The sequence below is a fragment of the Plectropomus leopardus genome, chromosome 15 (genome assembly GCF_008729295.1).
Source record: "Plectropomus leopardus isolate mb chromosome 15, YSFRI_Pleo_2.0, whole genome shotgun sequence".
NCBI lineage: Eukaryota > Metazoa > Chordata > Actinopteri > Perciformes > Serranidae > Plectropomus > Plectropomus leopardus.
The window spans coordinates 17,236,780-17,257,377 of record NC_056477.1 but is presented as its reverse complement, the minus strand read 5'-3'; the positions used below and the strand labels follow the sequence as shown (position 1 = coordinate 17,257,377).

At 38.3% G+C, this 20,598-nt stretch overlaps 1 protein-coding gene across 3 annotated transcripts in view; it reads right to left on the bottom strand.

Moving 5' to 3' along the window:
* Positions 1–20,598, bottom strand: part of LOC121954475 (muscular LMNA-interacting protein) — a 59,043-nt gene that overhangs the window by 5,669 nt on the left and 32,776 nt on the right. For 2 of the 3 annotated variants that reach the window (XM_042501985.1, XM_042501983.1), the window contains 10 exons: positions 18,884–19,009; positions 14,655–14,792; positions 12,771–14,321; positions 11,486–11,557; positions 10,367–10,462; positions 10,206–10,289; positions 10,066–10,113; positions 8,405–8,449; positions 6,818–6,880; positions 6,586–6,711 (listed from right to left, as the gene is read on the bottom strand). In XM_042501985.1, coding sequence (XP_042357919.1) covers positions 6,586–6,711; positions 6,818–6,880; positions 8,405–8,449; positions 10,066–10,113; positions 10,206–10,289; positions 10,367–10,462; positions 11,486–11,557; positions 12,771–14,321; positions 14,655–14,792; positions 18,884–18,928 — 2,268 coding nt within the window. In that variant the 5' untranslated portion in view covers positions 18,929–19,009. The remainder of the gene's footprint in view (positions 1–6,585; positions 6,712–6,817; positions 6,881–8,404; positions 8,450–10,065; positions 10,114–10,205; positions 10,290–10,366; positions 10,463–11,485; positions 11,558–12,770; positions 14,322–14,654; positions 14,793–18,883; positions 19,010–20,598) is intronic. The other variant, XM_042501984.1, reaches the window with a different exon arrangement.

Below are 20,598 nucleotides of genomic sequence, written 5' to 3'. Positions count from 1 at the left end.
GAGCAGAGCAACATGAGGCTCAGATGTGAAGTACTTTAATTTACCAAGAATGTTTTGCATTATATCAAACATTTTGATATTCATTGAATTTTCTAATTGAATTTTTGACATTTTATTAATCCACCGCATGATTAGGCACTCTTTCTGAATACAAAATATGCCTAAATTGTAATACACAAAATTCAGATAAATTAAAATTGAAAACATAGAATCTGAAAAAAACACGAAACCCAGAGACAATTAAACAGCCTTAATAGGGCCATAATTATGGCCCTTGAAATCTGTCAGCCAAATGGCCCCTGACCACATATAGGAACCACATGACCAGCAAAATAAAAAAAAATATAAAGCAGATCAAATGCCGCTGTACAAAATGAAAAAGAAAGAAACAAAAAAGTGTAAGCTGCAGAGTTCCTTTCAGGTTTTCTCCCTAATTAAATTGTATATTATCACTAACAGCGTTTGTTTTTTTCTGGCACTCTCAAATTAATTGGCTGATCATATCTGCCTTCAACAGCTCTCTCATTAAGTAGCATTTGCAGTGTTTCTAAATTCTTCACCTCTATAACTGAAACACTTTCTTCAAAGACACGGGAATATAGAGAGAGATAATATATAACATCTTTTGTACCTTTTGTATCTAAGGCTATGGCTCTAAATTCATTAATTCACTTAAATAAAAAAGCTAAATTATTGATTTGTAATTAATTCAGGAAATGGCAAAACAAATCAAGCAGAAATATGTATATTAAACTGTATTTCTTGTGTTTTACACTTGTGGTGCATTAAATCAAAGCAAGAGAAAGTCCGCAGGAATCTTAATGAGTAAGGTCAGGTCAAACTAAACCCAGCAGATTTATATGAGTGAGATATAAAATAAACATACACTGTCAGGACTGAGATGTTGGTGCTAGTTGGATAAGGATAGAAACAGAACAAGAAAGAGGTGGCAAAGAGAGAAACCAGGCAAATCAGTGACAGCAGCAAAAGGCCTGAATGAACAGCAGAGCGAGTGTGTGGGCTGTCAAATTATGCAAAATGCATCATCTGTGAGTTTTTAGAAAGGCATTGGGATTGTAAATGTTAGCTGATGTCAACATGTTGATAACGTCACAGCTGCACACACAACAAATACCCTTATTTCTTTCTATGTATCTTAACCATTGATGCATTTGTGTGCAAAAACATCCCATTAGTTCAGATTTATTCACAACTTATTATTTATCTGTTGTGATGAATAAATGATCCATCCCCTATGGAGTGGTCTACTGTGGCAACAGCATCTCATTTGCTGACAGGCTGAAGGCCAGCTCTGTCCTGGGATAAGCGATGGTGATGGCTAAGCGATCACCCCCGATGGAGAGCATGTCCCACTGCATGCAGGACACCCTGATAACAGTGGACAGCTCCTCAAGTGACAGGCTGCTTCACCCGTCGTTTGAGAAAAAGAGATACAGCAGGTCATTTCTGCTGCTGTACAGCCAGCACTGCTCCAAGTAGTCTGCACATACCAAAACTGAAAATCATCAGTCGTGCAGTATCAATGCTTGCTACATGCAGTTAGGAGAATTTGCCATTCACTCTGTCTTTTTATGATATTTTGCTTTTCTGCTGTTTACGTCTTCATCATATACTCCCCTTTTTTTTTTAAAGATGGAAGAGGAGGAGGAATGAGCTAGAGGTCGCCTCCTTTGTTTGGTTTTTAACTGATGCTTTTTGTTTTTCTCTATCCCCTTTTATTTTAACAATAAGAAGCATCAACAGTGTTTAAATTAAACATCGCCTTATATTTAATAAACAGGGGCTGAGATATATTAATGAGTACCTTACTGCATAATGTCATTTGCAGTGAATCAAAGACCTTGGATTCAATGACAGCAGTAGACTAATCCCACGCACAGCCGGCTGTGTCAAGGTAGCACGCAGGTTACATCACACACTGAATATCAATGTTACCGCTTCGAACACATGCGTGCATATTATTATGCACATATCACAACAAACCATTTACAAAGGTAAATACACGATAGCCTTGGGAATAAGCAGCCAGTGGTATCTTTGTATCTTAAGTGACTATTTGCTGTTTTTCTGGAGGTAAATAGCTGCATTTCAGAGAGAAAATTGTGTTTTTAGCGACAAACGTGATGGGAACCTTAATGTGTTATCAACCTCTCCAGTGTGGAATATTCTTGAGTGTGCACTCAGTTAAGGTTTAAGTGTTTACAATGTCATCGGTTCATTGTGTATCTAGAACCTTGTTGGCTGTGACATTTACTCTCCTATATTCAACAAATGAATGGGGTTAACACTTCAGTTTTGCATAGAGCTCAGTGTTACGCAAGAAGCTTAACAATGTAGATTCCATTTAAGATGGTTTTACAGCTGTGGTCTTACTGAGGAGGATCACGTATTTTCATCTTCTTTTTAAAAAAAAAAAAAACATTTAATTTTTAATTCCCTGTCACGTTGTGTGAAAAGGAGTTGGGAAATGAAAATTGCCAAAGAATTTTATAATATGGTAAATGTTTATTCCATTTTTTATTTATATTTTTTTCTTAGATTTTTCAGGACATTTTTGCTGTTATTGATAGAGCAGTTGCAGAGCAATGGAGGAGGAGAGAAAAGGGGATGATTCGCAGCTAAGGGCCACAGGTCAGAATCGAACCCAGACTCCTGCAAAGGCCTCTGCCTGTATGGGGTGCAGAGAGAAAATACAGTTCGTGCACCAGAAGCATCAGGAAGCTGCCATTAATTCTGTGGTCGTTGCATTGCACCACCTTATTTAGAAACATGAATCTCTTATATATCTTTTTTTGCAGTTTAAATGTGTGTATTTGTCCTTCACTTGCTGCTGTGTAAGACAAAAGGTTGTGCTGACACAATCTCCCCTGCTGATTGCTCTTCAAAACTGTTTTTCCTCACAAGCAGGAAAATTGAAGTTGTCACTGAAAGAGGCAGTGTTATATTATTTTGGTGTTTTGTTTTAAATTGAAGGAGCAGTGTGTAGGATTTATTGGCATCTAGTGGTAAGGACTGCGGTGTGCAAACAGTTGAAACTTCTCCCATCTGCTGAGTGTGAAGTCACACTTTGGGTTCTCCAAAACAAACGTTCCAGGTGATTGAAACTGGTAAAAACACTGGTTAAAACGGTTTCATGTTACAAACTACCGTCTCTCTGACATTGTTCTACATGTTGGAAATGGGGGGCTAGCTCAGCACCTGCTAATGAGTGCTCACTTTTTTACTGATCCAGATGTTCAGGAGGTTTTTACAGGGACTGAAATTTCTTCTTCTCCAAAACAATTGGACCAGGTGATTGAATCCAGTGGAAACATTAAATAAAGCAGTTTTGTGTTTAAAAAAATCTGTGTTTTTACGATGCTGCTAATCAATTAGGGGCTGCTAACTTCAGTGGCCAACACAAAAATGCAAAAGAACCCTATCTAAAGCCAGTTTTTGGTTTGTCCGTTCTGGGGAACTGTAGAAGCATAAAGTTGCAACGCCATGGTGGACCCGAGAGCTCGATCCCTGTGTAAATATTATTGGCTCATTCTAGGTAACGAAAGCACAACATTTCTTATTTTCAGGTGATTATACACCAAAGAAAATATAGTTATTATATTATTTTCCATTGCCGCCCCCTAAATCCTATGCACTAGACCTGTAAGGCTTTAAAAATGATAACTTTTCCCATATGCTTTATCAGTCCGGAAGCAACCTTTTTTTTTAAAAGCTCCCTAGTTCAAGTAGTTTGACAACAAGAAGTTTGGAAACAACCGTGACAGCCTGTGAAGTTAAAGGACGTGTCCTCTCAGAGGATTGAAGAGGCTCTCTGGTGAGACAGGCGAAACTCAGCACTCTTCACTACTTCAGGGTCTTCCAGCAAGATGGAAAGCTGGACAGGAGCAACTTTCTTAAGCTCCCCATTTAAAGTAGTTTGACAAGAAAAGGTTTGGAAATGCACCACAACTCGACAACTTGTGAAGCAAAAGGAATCGTCCTCTCAGAGGATTTGAAGAGACTGACTGACGAGACAGGCGATTTAGTAAAAACTAGACCAAGCGGAGAAGAGACAACACAGCTGAAGCGCTGTAGGCCATGGTCTAAAAGGAATCCAATTAAGTTTAGTTAGAATGAAAGCAGGAGTCTAGCACCTTAAAATCCTACTCATTTGAGGTGACTTCGGGTAAATAAATGGATGGTGGCAGGCAGTCTACATTTGCCCAACATCACATTAATCATTTTAGTGAAGACATTTTGTTGTTATTCCTGCCGGAAGTAATCTCAACAGAGGCACTGGGCAATGTACTTAAATTGCGTTGCCAAATCTGTAATTTATTTTAAGTTGGGTTCAGTCTTTTTCAAAAGTTTATTAAAAGTTTGAACCTCTATGTTTTAAAGCCCCTTTAGGGTTTGTACATTTCAAATATTGGATTCAAAATGGATCTGACTCTGGGGCAAACAAATATCATAAGAATATGAGAAATGCTAAAATAACTCAGAATTTTTACATATAGGGGCTTTGGAGCAGAATGGACCTCTATGCATTATAATTGATAAAGCGGATACCAATAAAAGTGAGAGTTCATAGAGATAAGAGATATGTAATGAAATTTAACTACATGATATCTGTAATAAATAATTAAATGTACTCAAGTAATAAATAACATATTGTTAAAAATGTAAACACCTAAATATAAAACACAAGAATTACAGTTAGTCATTAAAATGTTATTACATTTAAAGTCCTGCACTAAAACACAAATTTGGGTCTGGTAGGTTTTAATAATTTTTTGAAAGTAGCTTATTTGTTTACATTTGGATCACTTGTATAAATTATGTTGTTGTCTGCACACACACACAAGCCCGATGCACAAACAGAAAAACACACAACAGTGTAAAAAGTTAGGAGCTCAATATGCGAGCGCTGTGGAAAGGTGTGAGTTTGAAGTGTAAAGTGGAAACTTTGAAAATAATTGCATTTATTCTGTGTCTCTAAAACGAAACCTTTTAAACCCGAGTTTAAAAGTTCACATGCAATGCAGGGAAACTTCTTGTGTTGCTGTCACCTAAAATATGAGTCTAATTTTAATGCACCAATAAGTGTGGCTATTTGGAAAATTAGACATCAGAAAATTAGACAAAAAGATTTATAAAGATGGACGGATAAAGGAAAGTGATTTCAGAGTACTGCATTGATCACTGAAACTCAATTTAATCTCTCAGTGTGATGTAATTCCCTTTGCAGTCTTCAGTAAATTAGGAGGCATTTGGCTCTTGTTTAATTGTGACTTTGTGTCAGTCTGTCTTTTTAATATTAAGGGCCATGTTTTGAAGCATAAAGCGATAATGTCTGACAAGGAGTTTGCATGTAGAAAAATAAGAAAGAAAGAAATGATAAGTAGTGTGTTCAATTCGATATCCAGCTTTCACCGTGACTGGAGGCATTATGTTTTTGGGTTGTCCGTTCATACATCCATACATCCAGCCCATTCTTGTGAACACAATATCTCAGGAACGCCCTGAGGGACTTTCTATTAATTTAACACAAGCCTCCACTTGGACTCAAGGATGAACTGATTAGATTTTGGTGGTCAAAGGTCAAGGTCACTGTGACCCTGCATCTGACACATTTTCGTGAGTGCAATATTTAAAGATGGCTTTGAGGAAGCTTCCTCAAATTTGGCACCAACATCCACTTTCTACTTTGTAATTTGATGTAAGTCTATGTTTGTGACCACATGAACCCATGACTAGGTCGGGCTGTAATTTGTACATATGTATGTATCATGTCAGTGTTTCTAAGGAAGTGTAGTTCTGATTACATGAATATGAGCTGACTTTATCATGGAGATTTTTGCAGACCACTGTTAAAAAAAACCTGAAATCCCTTTTTTAGAAAATAAAAAAGTCATTGCTGCGTCTTTCGACGGCTTTTTAGGCACCAGAACATGGGTGTTTTAAGTGACCTGTTGCTGTATTTGAACAAGGAATAATGCCATGAAAAGCAGTTGTTTTTTACTGAGATATTGTTTTCAGCCAAAACATGATCTTTCTCTAACCGTAACCATGTGGCATTTGTGCCTAGATATAACCTCATGTATCAAATCACAAATGTATTATAACCATGGTTTGCATAAACATACAATGCCACATTTTTTTATGCCAGTTGGGTTGGTTTGACCAGAGATGTAACAGGCAGTATATGTATCACAACAATTGATCTGTGAACCCAAGGTTCACTGACTAACTTTGGCAGAGTTTTTCTTTTTTTTATTGTATCACAAGGCCTTCTTTACCAGATGGGACTTGCTCTGGTATTATCCAAAAAACATTTTTTAGAAATAGATTATTAAGAGAATTGTAGTTTGAGGAGTTTCTTTAGACATCCTTAACTTTATTCTGCCGTCAGAGCTTGTCAAATGTGGAGTCTGATTGTAACTGTCTTGATACTTCTCTTTTAACCGCCACATTTTAAGCCCCTGAGGAATTTGGATTCTATTACTTAAGAAAAAAGTACAACTAATGTGTATGATATTATGGGTTTAAAAAACATACACAGGCACTTTAATGCCATCAGCCTACCTTTCTTTTGTCAGTCAAGGTCTGCTTGCCGACAACCTGTCTGAAAGGGTTTTGATGAAATTCTTCCTCATCCTCGACTGTGAGTCTTGGAATGGCTGTCATTGGGCGAATAACCCCGGGCTTTGTCTGAAAGGAAGGATTTAGATAGCAGAGAGGAATTCAAGACACTTCACACCAACAGTGTTAATGCAGCAGGAGCCCTAACCTGATCAAACAATAATAAAGTACGTACCTTTTTAGGATTCATAAGCTTTCTTTCCGCACTGGTATATGGGTGCAAGCTGCATACAGATGCCTGAATAAACAATGTAAAAGATAATGAGGCGAATAAACAAAGGTCGAAGAGGCCACTTAAATGCAAAAAATGTTGCTATTGTTGCAATTGGAACACATCTGCAAAGTAATTTGTGAGCGTTGGAGACTGATTTTTAAACTTTGGACACAACCAGGCTTGCTGCTCCCCATGTCTCAAGTATTTCTGCTCAGCTAGGCTAACACATGAGAGCAGGGCTGCCCCCAAACAGTTTGTGGGCCCTATGCAGGGTTTGGTTTTGGGGCACTGAACCAACTTCAGTATTGTAAATAGTGGTTGCAGCGCACATACTATTTTTATTAGCTTGACGAAAGTGAGACATTTTAGTAGTGCCACTACAGTGTCTTTATATATACTAAAATGAATACAGTAAAATACCCCTCCAACCCTTTGAATTTTTATTTCTTTATTTTTTTTATTTTTCTACAGAATCATGGGACAGTGGACAAAGTAAATTTTATTTTTCAGGACAGTGTTGGCAAAAGTTTATCTCCGTGTACGGGATGTGTTCTATGTAGGACATAACATCCTTTATGTAGGAGATAAAATCCTATACATTGGAGTTAATGTCCTGTAGTGTTCAATGCAGGAGATAACATCTGTATGTAGGAGATATACATCCCATAGTGTTTAGTGTACCAGGTTACATCCCCTATGTGGGAGATAATGCCCCATACAGAGGAGATAACATCCTGTACACATATCCCATATAATATCCCATATGTAGGAGATAACATCTTGTGGGTAGGAGATAGTATCTTATAATATCTAGGAGAAAAAAGTTTTGTCAAAAGAAAAATAACCTTACCTCTCAGTATGAGGGTGCTTATTTTTTAGGGAACATAGTCAACCTAAATTGTTCATTTTGCCCCTCTCCCCACTTATTGTTTTGTCACTATTTGTTGGGCAAAAATGGCACAAAATATTATGAGTTTTTATTAAGAGAGTTCAGTTTTGTTTTGTTATTTTCTCATGCTCATTAAAATGAAATATTTTTTAGACATTGGAGCCCTTAGATATTCCTTATGTCGCTTTATGGATAGGGCTGGCTCTGCATGAGAAAGTAGTATCTACACTCACATGTGACTTGCATTTAAAAAAAAAAACAACCCAAAAACAGATTAAAGCATTTTGCCAAACTGTTCAGCTATTCCTTTAATGCTTCCATTTTATCTTTAGCAGTGTTTACCCTCCAGAGAACAAATCTTTGTTAATGCAGGCTGTATTAACTCTGTTTACTAATTTTCGAAGCAATGAAATTCGTGATGGAAAATATTCCCCTCATAACTTTAAAGGGGACCCTGTAGCTCACAGTACAAGAGTTTACAAATGATCAAATGTTAACATGTCATAATAGCTCAGTCCTTTGAATTTGGGGCTAAAAGTGAAAGTCAGAATTATAAAACTGTCAGTGGCAGGTCGTCAATTTCAGTCTTGTGGTTGGAAAAATTCAGAGAAAAGCGTTTTCCTCTCATCCAACAGACAAACTACCTGATTCTTACTTACATATTTGGTTTCACGTCCCAGTGATTTTGTAAATGATGAGTTCTGCTGAAAGTGAAAAAGAAAGAAAGAAATATCTGAAACAAATAAAAGTTACAAAAGCTTCTTCTGGTGGAAAAATGGAAAAATTCTAATTTGGAAATGTCTCATGTTCCCTTTTGAAATTACAAGGCGCTTTCTCCTTGATGAATAATGAACAGATGCATTTCATTTCTTGCGCCAATGATTATATAGTTAGAATTCACTTTTATCTCACTTCCAGTTTGTATTTCCATAAAGCACTGTATAGAGCACTGACTGTAGTTTTGTTTTTCATATTTTCTGTTTTATATTGATTTAGTGATTTATAGTACTGTACTACTCTATTAGTTATAACTTTTATTTTAGCCTTTCCCTGTCTGCATGCTGTTGATGAGAGATGGTAAAACCTTTCATGCTGCTGTGATGTGCTCCACATTCTTGTTCTGCATAAACAACTTTTTAGTTGCAAGAAACTCCTGAAACAATGACATTTTGTTCATTTGTTATTCACTGGCGCAATAAAATCATTCATGAATTTGGTATGAGGTGATGCAGTTTCGCCTAAACTGCAACAGCTCTGGTGTGAACGGACATTTTTACCCTGACAGCCATCACATTACGTCCATCCACTATAAATGTGTCAGTCACACTGGAAGCAGGAGCACTGTGATCCGTCGAATGTCACACATTTCTTCACTTCTGTAATGCAAGCGACTGTCCTCCTCTGATTTTTTGCAATCACATATAGAGCTCTGTCTCTGTCTGCGTTTGTGTGTGTGCACGCACGCGTGTGCATGAGTCTGTCTGCTTATCTCTCATTCTGTTTAGACCTAACTGTCAAATTATGTATTGGATGGATATTCTTTAATTTCTTAGAATTAGATACTTCATGTCATATATAGTAGATAATAGTTTTTTATCTTGTGGACACAAGTTATCATCTTGTGGAAGGAAGTAAATTAACTTATGCACACAACATGATAACCTTGTTCCCCCAAGATGAATAACTTGTGTGCACATGATAAAACTAAAAATATCCTCTTTATGGGCAGAATAGATTCAGAATAGATCATTGATGTGTTTTCTTGCCAGATTTGTTCACGAACATATGCTTAAACTATCGCTGCAGGTTGTGAGCCGGCAGCGAAGCTTGGGGACTAGACAGTTTCTAATATTCTTATTATTGTTATTTTAGTCATGTTAGGTTTTTCGGATTTTTAGTTCTGCAACGTCAGCACATATTTATTGATTTTCTTTTTGGCCTAGGAGCATACTGTAGCTTTACTATATATATTGTCATGTGAAATTTCATTTTTGCAGTGATAAATCTTACTACATCTCGGTCCATTGTTTAATAACTCAATTTGTGTGAAAATTTGCTTTAAATTCCATCGAACATCCCAAACTTTTAAGAGATCCTGTACCAAATGTGTCAGGCTAAATTTCAGGTAAATGTTAAATGTGAAAACAAGACTTTTTGTCTAAATTTAAAGAAATAATCTGCCAAAAGTCAGATGGAAGGAAGGCCTTAGATCTAACTATCAGCATATAATTGTATTTCCACCCCAAAAAGTCTAACTATTCCATTCAGAAACTCAAGAATGTGTGAGTTTGCCACGTGCTTTTAAAGAAACGCACTTTACCTGCAGATCAGTGTTGGACGATGACTGCTGAGACCGGGGTGTTTTGCTCTTTAAGGACGAAAACAAACCAATTAGATCACTCTTAACATCACAAATCAACATTTGCTCATATTTAATTCAATATGAAATAATGAATTTACTTCTGGAATGGAGTTGGCCAATATCTCATCAATAACTGCATAAAGTTCCTCCGACTGCTGCCGGAGCTCAGCGGGTGAGCACATCTGTAGAAAATGATTGATGTTACCAACTGTTGTACCAAGTGTGCAGTGAAAACCAGCAGAGATGTGTGCAGTAATACCTCAGCATGGGTGTCTGTAACACCTCTGTCCAATGTATCACCTCTGTCCAACCTGTCGAAAGGACTCTCTGCTCTCTCTACCTGCTCGTCTATCGCCTGTGAATGCAAAGCAGAGTGGACTGAGCTCCCTGCCAGGGCTGCTGCTCTCTGTGAGTGATTACTCAGTATGCTTAGACAACACTGCAACAGCTCCTCCTGACAATTCATATTCACTCACTTCTCCAACAGCTTTGCTTCCTGCAGCTCTAATGTACCATACCGCAGTGATAACTCACCGATATGTCATGTTTTAGTCTCTTTGAGTCAGATTTCACTTTTGAAAAGGTTTAAAAACCGACGTCTTACTTAGCCTGTAAAATCCTGATAAAATGAGTTTTCTGTCAAATTCTTGCAAATACAAATAAAAATGTAATTCTCTATAAAGCCTGATGAGTGGAGACTTTAGATTGATCTCTTTTTCTGTGCTACTGCTTTTTTTGCGGCTCCACACTAGGGACAGCTATGGCCATAGATGTTTTTGGGTTGTTCATCTGTGCATCCCTTTCTCGTGAACACCACATCTCAGGAACGCTTTGAGGGCTTTACGTACATTTTGGCACAAACATCCACCTAGACTCAATGATTAACTGACAAGTTAATGGTGGTTAAAGGTCAATGTGACCCCATAAAATGCTTTGGGCGATAACTCAAGAACTCATACGAGAAGGATAACAAAGTTGTCTCATATGATAAAATGATGAAGTGATGACATTTTTTATCCAAAAGGTCAAGAATCAGTGTGACATTGTAATGGTTGTCATTTTTTTCACCAATATTCAACATCATAACTCAGAACAGATGGGGAAACATCTGGTCAGACAATGAATTGGTGACATTAATCTTGAAACTGTGCTGACTGTATAGATCTTTGCTGCCGGGGAAAGAAGAATAACAGGGTACAGATTTATTGCAAATATTGACCCTGATTATCCTTTTCTGCTTTAAAAGTGCAACAGTTATAACGTATCAGCATTAGTATGATTGCGTTAAAGTGACCACAATAAAAACGACTGGATGCTTAACAGGATAATAATATGAGTTATGAGTTATTTGGATTTAGCGTCAGACTAGTAAACTCACCTGCTGATCCAACAGAAGAGTGTTTGTCGGAATTGCAGCGAGCGATTTGTAGCTTGACTTAATCTTGTGTGTCTTGAGAGAAAAGCAGACAGTGAATATTAAATAATTAAAATATCTACATTTTTACTAAAGATAGACTTTGTAAGGTGTCTAATGGAAATCCACTGTATGTGTTTTTCATGTCTTTCGGCATGCTTTATTTCTCACTGCCACAGGCTACTAATCATGCACAACTTCAAGCATGTATTTTTGGTCCAGAAACCACAGTTGTAAAAAGCTGCTATATCGATTTGATGACTTCCCTCTTGCTTTAACATGTGACATTTCAGACATGTCAATCATTACAATCCATCAAACAGTGTGTTTGAATTCTCTGAGAAGTCTGTAACAACATCAGTAAATGATATGGCAAACACAAACAGAAATCTAAAAACAGCTCCACAGAGAAACAGCACTTGATATCCAGCTATCAAGTGAGCAAAATCTGTTTTTAACTACATAGCGTGGGATGTCGCAAGGAACATATTATTCCTTTGAGACCTGGATCAACATCAGCTTTCTTGTGCTGTGTTCAGATGCCTTGTAGAACTGTTAAGTCCTTTAAAACCTCAGCAAATTGGCTTGATTTCTTCCATAAACATGAAAAGAAGCAGCAACAAAAGAAGAAATGACCCCAAAATTTGTATTAAATTAGTAAAAAGTACGAGAAAATTACCTGAAAATAATTTAGGAATGTAAAAAGAAACAGAAAAAGACCTAGAAAAAGTGCTCAAAAAATTGTAATAATTCTTAACAACAATGATAATAATAATAATAATGCATAATAATAATAATAAACTGTAACATAATATTGCTAATAATCTTTATAATTCTTAATAATAATTATAATAATAATTCTGCAGCATAATTTTAATCATTGTTAATAAAATAATAATAATTTTATAAAATAATTTTCACTATTTTATTATTATAATTAGCAATAAATATAATTTTTCCCTAATTTTCTTTTTCTTTTTTTCCCATAGCCTTTACAAAAATAATTTTCCATATATACTATATATTATATATTTTTCTTCTTATTTATGTAACATTTCTCACCAAGTTGCTTATTGCCTTTTTCTTCATGTTTTTGTAAGAATTTGTGCCAATTTGTTCAGGGCTCAAAGGTTTAAATACATTTGAAAGGCATCTGAAAGCAGCACATGAAAACAGATGTTGCTCCAAGTTTCAAAGAGTTAAATAATAATCTCAGTTTAAACATGCATATAGCGAGCCGAGCGACTACCTTTCTTTTTTTACCCTCCCTGTCACTGCAGTCTGATATTCCACTCCCCGGCCTTGGGGAGGGCGTGGAGCGCATGGAGAGAGAGGGGGACGGAGTGAAGTCTCTGATTGGTGGAGCAGGAGAGGGCGTAGGTGTGGGGGTGCTGGATGGCGACGGCCATCCGGGAAAAGCGATGGGTGTGTAGCGGGAAGGAGACAGACAGTGAGCTGATGTAGCGACACTTTTAGAATCAGGGCAGCTCCTCCCTGACTCACACCTCACTGTGGTGTTTTGTGCAGGTGGTGATGCGGTGTCACATGAAAATGTGACACTGGGTGAGCGTGACTGAGAAGGCTGAAGTGGCGGAGGGCAGACAGGTGGGGATCTCAGTTGCAGAGAAAGCGCGTGAAGCCTTGAGAGAGATGAATTCGGCTGGCGACTCAATTTCTGGGGTGCAAGCTCATTAATAACTTCAGGGGACGGTGAGATGAGTTCTTTAAGGTTATCTGCAGGGTCCTTGAGGTGCGTGTAAGTGATGATGGGCTTCAGTTCAGGAAACTTGGACATGTGTGTGTGTTGTAGCTTTTTGGGAGTTGCACAACAGTCTATTGCTTCATGCTTTGGTGGAGAGACAGAATTGAAGTTTGAGCAAAATAGAGGTGGAGCTCGGGGAAGACTGCTGCTCTTCACCGCCAGGGGTGAAATAACCTGCTCCCATCTGGGCACACTGCTTGAGCCAATTTGCTCTGAGCATCTTTTCACTTGAGTTTGAGGGCATGTTCTGCTGAGCTCTTTCAACTGCACAAATTCATTAGGCTCCCTGTAAATATGACTCTGACTATCTATCGACGCTGATGAGGAGAAGCGAGAGGAGAACTCAAGGGGGATGGAGGCCACACTGGAGGCTGCTGAGCACGCGTTACAGAAGGACAGGGTCACGGGGTTAACAGGCCAGCAGGGGGTGTAAGGCCTCTGCACAGCAGTGGACAGGACAGGAAGACGGCCTTTTCTCAAGATGGCAGTGAGGAGGGAGAGTCGGGTGAGAGGCGGCCGGTGCCGTGGAAGAGGAGGAGGGGACTGGGGACAGATGGAGGAGGACAGACTCTCACAGGATGAGAAAGGTGTTTGAACCAGACTAGAGCCAGGAGCGAGAAAGTGCCTCTTGATCTGGACGACAGCAGGGGAGAAGACGCCAGAGCGAACAGATGAGCAGGGAGAAACAGTGCGGCTGAAAGAAACAGGCGAGGTGACAGAGTAAAGCTGCGCAGCCGACCAGCTCTTCTCTCTGTCCGAGCCCTCTGAGAGGATGGACTCTCTGGATGAAGCCGGGGTGGGGAACAGGTCTGCAGAGTTTGTGGGGCTTATTCTGTCCTCTGACACAGACGCTCTATTTGCAAAGTAACCCGAGCTAACCTCAGCAAGTCCAGAGGTATCGTGACGCTGCCGCTGGGAAATGCCCCTGTGTTTATCAACAGCTGTTTCCATAGAGGCTGCGTGGTTGGTGGTATTTTCAGACTGACTGACTGAAGGAGAAGCTTTAGTTTGAGAGAAGCTCACGTGATCCGGTGAGGGCTGAAAAACAAAAAAGTCTTTATTAAATGGAAACTAAAATGTGATTTTTTTTTCTGTGCGTAAATTCTTAAAAGCCAGCGTAACCAAATTTTATGCAAAAAAAAAGAAAATGCTTTGATGAAGTTCCTATCGGGAACTCACATAATGAACCCATTATAGAGTACAGACTATGACACTTGTTGGAAGATTTGCATATAAACTTTTTGTAAGATTCAAATTAAAGTGTCCAATTTGAGCAGCAATAAATGTCCAGCTTGGACTGTCATTTACTTTATCTCTTGACATTGTCATAACTTTCCCTCATAGTTTCCACATGACTCGTGTTGTACTTACATGAGGCTTTGTCCCTGGTGGGGTTGCATTTCCTGCTCCTCCCGCCGCAGAATCCTTGATAAATACTCTCTCCGCTTTGAAAATGTTCCTGTCCGACATGTTCTCCCCGGTTGTCTTCTCATGGGACGCAGATAAGTTCTGTCAGGAGGAAATGAGTCAAATGTTTAGGAGGAACAGAGCGAGTGAAACCCGAGAGAACCCGAGGTGAGCTTCAGCGAGCCGCTTTGAGCTCAGGGGGTGTGCCTCGTTTCACCACACCACATGCCCCACACATATAATTCACATGTACGCGCACATGTCCTGCTGACACCATGTGGAGTACAAGCCCCAAGTGCAACAACAACTGAGGAGAGGCCTGCCAACACACACTAATTTAACCTTTGGTCCAAATCATTTCAATGAATTTATTACTTAGTTTCGACCTCTGAAAACTAGGCACTGAAAACAGAATAGAATGAAAAATGTCCTCTGCCATGGGTTTAAATACATGAAATTAAAAAAAAAGTAATATGTGCCACAAACAATTTAGATTAAACAGTGAACATGTAAATAAACAGTTAATACATGTCTTTAATAGACATCCTGAAAAGTAGCAGTCTATAAAAGTCATTTGTTTAGTAAAATTACAGACGGAGTAAAAAATATCTTTAATTGTTTGTTACACATTTCTTTTTGTTTCTGTTTGTCGTTGCTGCTGGTATCCTATACCATCTTCCTGGTAGGTAGTTTTAATTAAGAATTCTTGAAATAGACGATGTTAACAGCATTGAACTATTAGTGTTGGTTTCCTCCTGGTTTGTGTTGTTTACAGCTTCCCCAGTCTGTCTCTGAGGGTTCTGTATAATCTGGAAGAGTTAACTATTTTTTAATTTATGTGAACATGGTAGACTAAACAACAAGGAAAACAAATCTTTTAACTAATGTTTTGTTACCAAAATCATGTTAAAATGTATGAAAGTAAAATCTGAAGAAAGAGTCTGACAGGTTTGGGAATGACACCTTTTCACCTTCTTACTAAGAGTTAGATGAGAAGATTGATACAAAAGATTTGATAAAAATGCAGCTGCAGACAGCAGACAGTTAGCGTAGCTAAGTCATGTGAGTCGATTCAAGTGACCGATGCTTTATTCACATGACACAGCAAGAGACTGCAAGTCATCTTCAATTGAAGCTGGTGACATAAAGTAACGAACTGAAAACTAGCTCTTGGACGGGTGTGACGTGTTACAAATCAAAGTTTAACTGGTCTTAATTTTTTTTCAGGGCTCTAATGACGCCAATCATATGTTGTTTCATTGTTTCTCACTATTGTACTGTGTTATTTAGCTTAGTTAGCTGGTGCTATGCTAGCGTTATGTGCACCGTGGTGCACATGGGGATGAAATGGAGCAATGAAATGAAATAATCTGAAAATTCAGATGGTTGAGGTTTCGCTCATGTGCCTCCACTCGAATTAAAAGAATATCCTAGGATTATATATGTGAGATTTAAGTGGCGCTAAAAAGGGTAGCTGCCTATGGGTTGCATCATTACTGACAAGAACACCCACATTAATGGTAATCGTGGTCCTAAAAATAAAGTATATATGGCACCACATGATAATGACACCCTTCAGGCTTTTTAAATGATTTAATAAGTCTTTTAGTGCTGTTCTGTTACCTTACTGTAGATAAGCAGTAATTAAACAAATGTTAGGCTGTCAGAATGGCATTTATTCTTGGCACTGTATTTAATGTAAATGGCAGCTCATGTCAGTAATATCATTCATATTAGAGCTTAAGCCAAATGCACTGTGAGCCACTGTGAGTTTTTCAGATGTAAACTTGTTGACGTGTCTTAGGAATGCACTCGTGATGACACTGAATAACTCGCACAAGTGGCTGAAATTAAAGTTTGCAAAACAATTACATTTAAGACTGTTTCAATCAAATTTGCTATTAGTGTATTTTAAAAGCACATGCAAGAGTGATAAATTACAGCTATTTTGCCATGAATTCGTTATTTTTACTATTTAATCACATTTGCTGGGGTTCTGGCTTCAGGCAAAGTTTATGACAAAGATTTTCTTCATTTATTTTGGTTGTGTCTCATTAGCTAACCCTCTGGCACAAATCTGAATAAAATGTGTCAGAAAAAACCCACCGGGTATTTCAGGGAGGATAAAGGAAATATCAGCTGCTACTTAGGCTAATGTAGTCTGTTTGAAGGTCAGTAGTGCACAACGAGTTAACTAGGAACAGAAAAGAAACCCTCTCATCTGAAGCAAGAAGATAATAAGGTGGGAAAGCTGAAGTATTGTGTCATAGTACAACATATTTCACATCAGTAGTGGCCACTCAGAATGCAAACTGATAATGACCACCTGAGGTTACACGTGAAATGTGAAATACTGCAAAGGGACACGTGTGCCATTCTTTTCCTTTGAATTGGAGGTTTGGAGAATGGCAGGCTGCTCTGAACCATAGTGGCGGGTTAATGAGCCGCCAACCCTTTCGCAGGTAATCCTTTACATCATCCCTTTGCCCTCTATATATGGGAGCCGCCTCAACGCAGGGAGTATTTCGAATCTGTCACACGTTAAAACGACAAAATGTCACTCAATCTAAACTACAAACAACATTTTGGATTACTATCAAACCTTTTTTTGCCCTTCCAAACATTTAACAGAAAACATTAATGTGTGTGTGCAGAATAAGAAGCAGGTGTGAGAAAGCAAAAAACATCGACCCCATGCCACAGCATACGCTCCACATGAGTGCATCAAAGGAGAAACAGGTTACGGTGCAACCCAACTGCAACGACTGAGATAAGGCTCACAAACACAGAACCTGTGCAGTCTGAGTGTTTGTGATTTTCACAAATAGACTGAAGGTGTTCTCGCCTGGTTTAACTTTGTCAGACTCACATCAGGTGAACGTCAGGCTGCCCTGTTTGTAACGCGATAACTGAACCCGTAGCAACCTTTGGACTGGTTTGTAACCGGCATTCAAGAGAAATGAGCATGGAGTCATGCTGACTTACAATCTCATTTAGCACAAAAAATAATATGTATGCTAAAACACGGAGTTATTTAGAGGTTTTAGTAGTCATATATTGGCAGCTCATAACATGATGAGCTGCTACTCCTTTAGGTAATAGCAGTGTGTGAAGTTGAGAAATGAATGGTGCCGCCCCCCGGTGAGAAGACCTTTGAAGTCTGACTTCAGGCAGCAGAAGCAGTCAGCTATCCTGCGGCACCCAGAGCTGCGGTGCTGTCGTGATGTTGATGCTGGATGAACATCCAAAACCATGTTAACCCCTTTGGCAATTGACACTGGGGGTCCACACCGACCCCCAGGATGGATGATTTCAATAACTTTCAGTTGAACATTTGTAGTCTGGGTGCATTCAAGTAGTACCTAATTAAAGCTGAGCCCAAGAGCAGAAAAAGGAAGAAATAGAAAACATCTGTCAAAAGAAAAGAAGTATTGTGAAGGAATATTAATGCTTTTCTGTTGGTATTTGCCTTCTAATCTATTGTGTTACTTTTTTTGTTTGTTTGTTTGCAGTGTAAATAAACAGCTTCTTCATATAATGCATCTTTATATGATGAGTTTAGAAATCTGACACAGCAATTACTTATTAAGTAACTGGTATAACTGACTGAAAATGACATGTAAGAAAGCGTGAATCTTAGAACATGTAATTTGATTTAATTTAACTTTTTACAGATATACATTTATATATTAAGAAATTATTACAGCTTGTGAATCTGTTTTGCCTATTTCTCCCTAAAGATGAGTCACAGTGACAGCTGTTTCGATGTTTTAGTGCTAGTGAGGAGGAGACGGACATTATTTAGTGGCAGCACGTCATTTCATCTTGCCAATTCATTTTGCGTTAAAAGCCAGATATTAGCGGTTGTTAGCGGGGTTTTTTTTTTGTGCAGTGAGAATGATGCATAAGAGTGAGAAAGAATCTTCCCTAGACCCTGTTTACACATACTAATATGCACCTCGATTGACCGGAGCACAAATGGCCCCAAAAAAAAATAAAAACATGAGCGTGTTTGTCTACACTAACAGAAATTGACATAAAATACCACTACAAGCAGCTTTAGCTAAATTAATAAAACACATTAAATTAGTATGTGCATTCTGAAAAAGTTTGTAATTAAAGCAGAAAATAAAAAACAGTCGGCAATAACATCATTTTTTAATATTGAGGGTGTTCTGCTGCTGCTGTTGTACCTTATTTGGTTTTCCTGTCAGAGCTCCAGATCTCTCCTCCTCCATAATAATGCTTTCAGTTGGTAATTTCTGCACCACAGGCACAAATGTGAAAAAAGAAGGCTTGGATGGCACTCCTATTGAAACCTGTAAAACAGAGAGGAGAGGAACAGATCATCCATATGTTAAAAGCTCTTGATAATAATTGCCCAGTATTTTCCCTGCAAAGCACAAACACTTGTTTACGTACAGCTAATAATTAGTCATGCATGATGGAACGTCTTCTTAATTAATGTCTAAGGGGTCGCATCAATAAAATCCATGTTTCAGCCACTTACAACATGTTTTCTTGTCGCAGTCAAATAACACTGGATTTCAGATTTAAGAGTATCTTATTTCTTTCTGCCTCACAGGATTGGGTAACCATACCCCCCCCCACTAATGAGCCATCATCAGCAACAGATCAGACAATTTCGCACCCTGCAGCTCAACGCTTTGACACCTAGGCTCAGTGAGAGGTAATGAGCTGCAAATAAGCCAGCTCTGCACACAGGACCACACACATGTTGTTCTTGTTTTGGGCTATTAGCTGGCTGAAAAGTGTATGACACTGTATAAACAAGCCAGTGTATATGTGTTAAACTATGCATCGTGGCTGTGCATTTAATCAAATTTTGATTTTAATTTTAATGTCAGCTACCAACAATTACACTAACAATGAGTGTAAAAAAAAGTTATTTTTCCACATTCCGTTTTGCAAGTTTACCCTTTTTTTGCCTTGTGCCCTGATTGCAACTCACATGCACATTTTCGCCCCTCCTCCCCTCAGCCTAAACTCAACACTTGCAGCCGATACTACCAACAGGCAAGTTGTATCAGCATGAGGAAAGATGAGGAGCAACAGTGTTTGGTGAGCAAATTAGGAAGAACAAATTCTGTTGTTTGGGAACATTTTAGTCCGACATGGAGCAAAAAAGAATAAAATACAAGATTTGCTACATGGTGGCGTCTGCACAACATGGCAACACGTCAAATCTTTTTAATCATCATTAGTTCAAACACAAAGTGGCCTATGACCAAACAATAAAAAAACAAAAGGAGAAAAGACCACCGCAACACATTCATCATTTAAGGACACATTATTCAAAGCAACTTAACTGGACTTAAATTAAGGAATAAAAAGAAGCTTGATGGGAAAGTATTAAGGGAAATTTAAGTTCAGCTGTTTGTAGAAGTTTTCTTTTTATGTTCAATAAATGCAACATGTTTACAAAGTCAATGAGTAATTATGGTAAATAATCCTGATTTCAGTATTAGTGTGATTATGATTTTTGCCAGAATCGAGCAGCTCTACTATGCACTGAGTCACTGTCATCCCATTAACAACAACAACAATCACTTCTGGCTAGACATCTGGCTATTGATTTGCATATCATAGATATGTGAGATCAGCAAACTTGTTTATTTCTGTTGTCATTTTCAGCTGTAACTGTAACATTACATTTATTTAACACTGTGGTGCGACCTATCTGACATTTCCACTATTCTCAATATAAACAGCATCTGTTGCTCTGAGCATCTGATAATGCAGTTGGGTTTTACAATAAAGTTGTTGGAAAGCCTGATGTATCTTACACAGATGTGAAAGGTCACTATTATGACGCCATGGAAGCTGCCAAAGTGCTATATTTCGATGCCATGGGAGTGAGACCTGGCTTTGATATTTATCCAGCTCT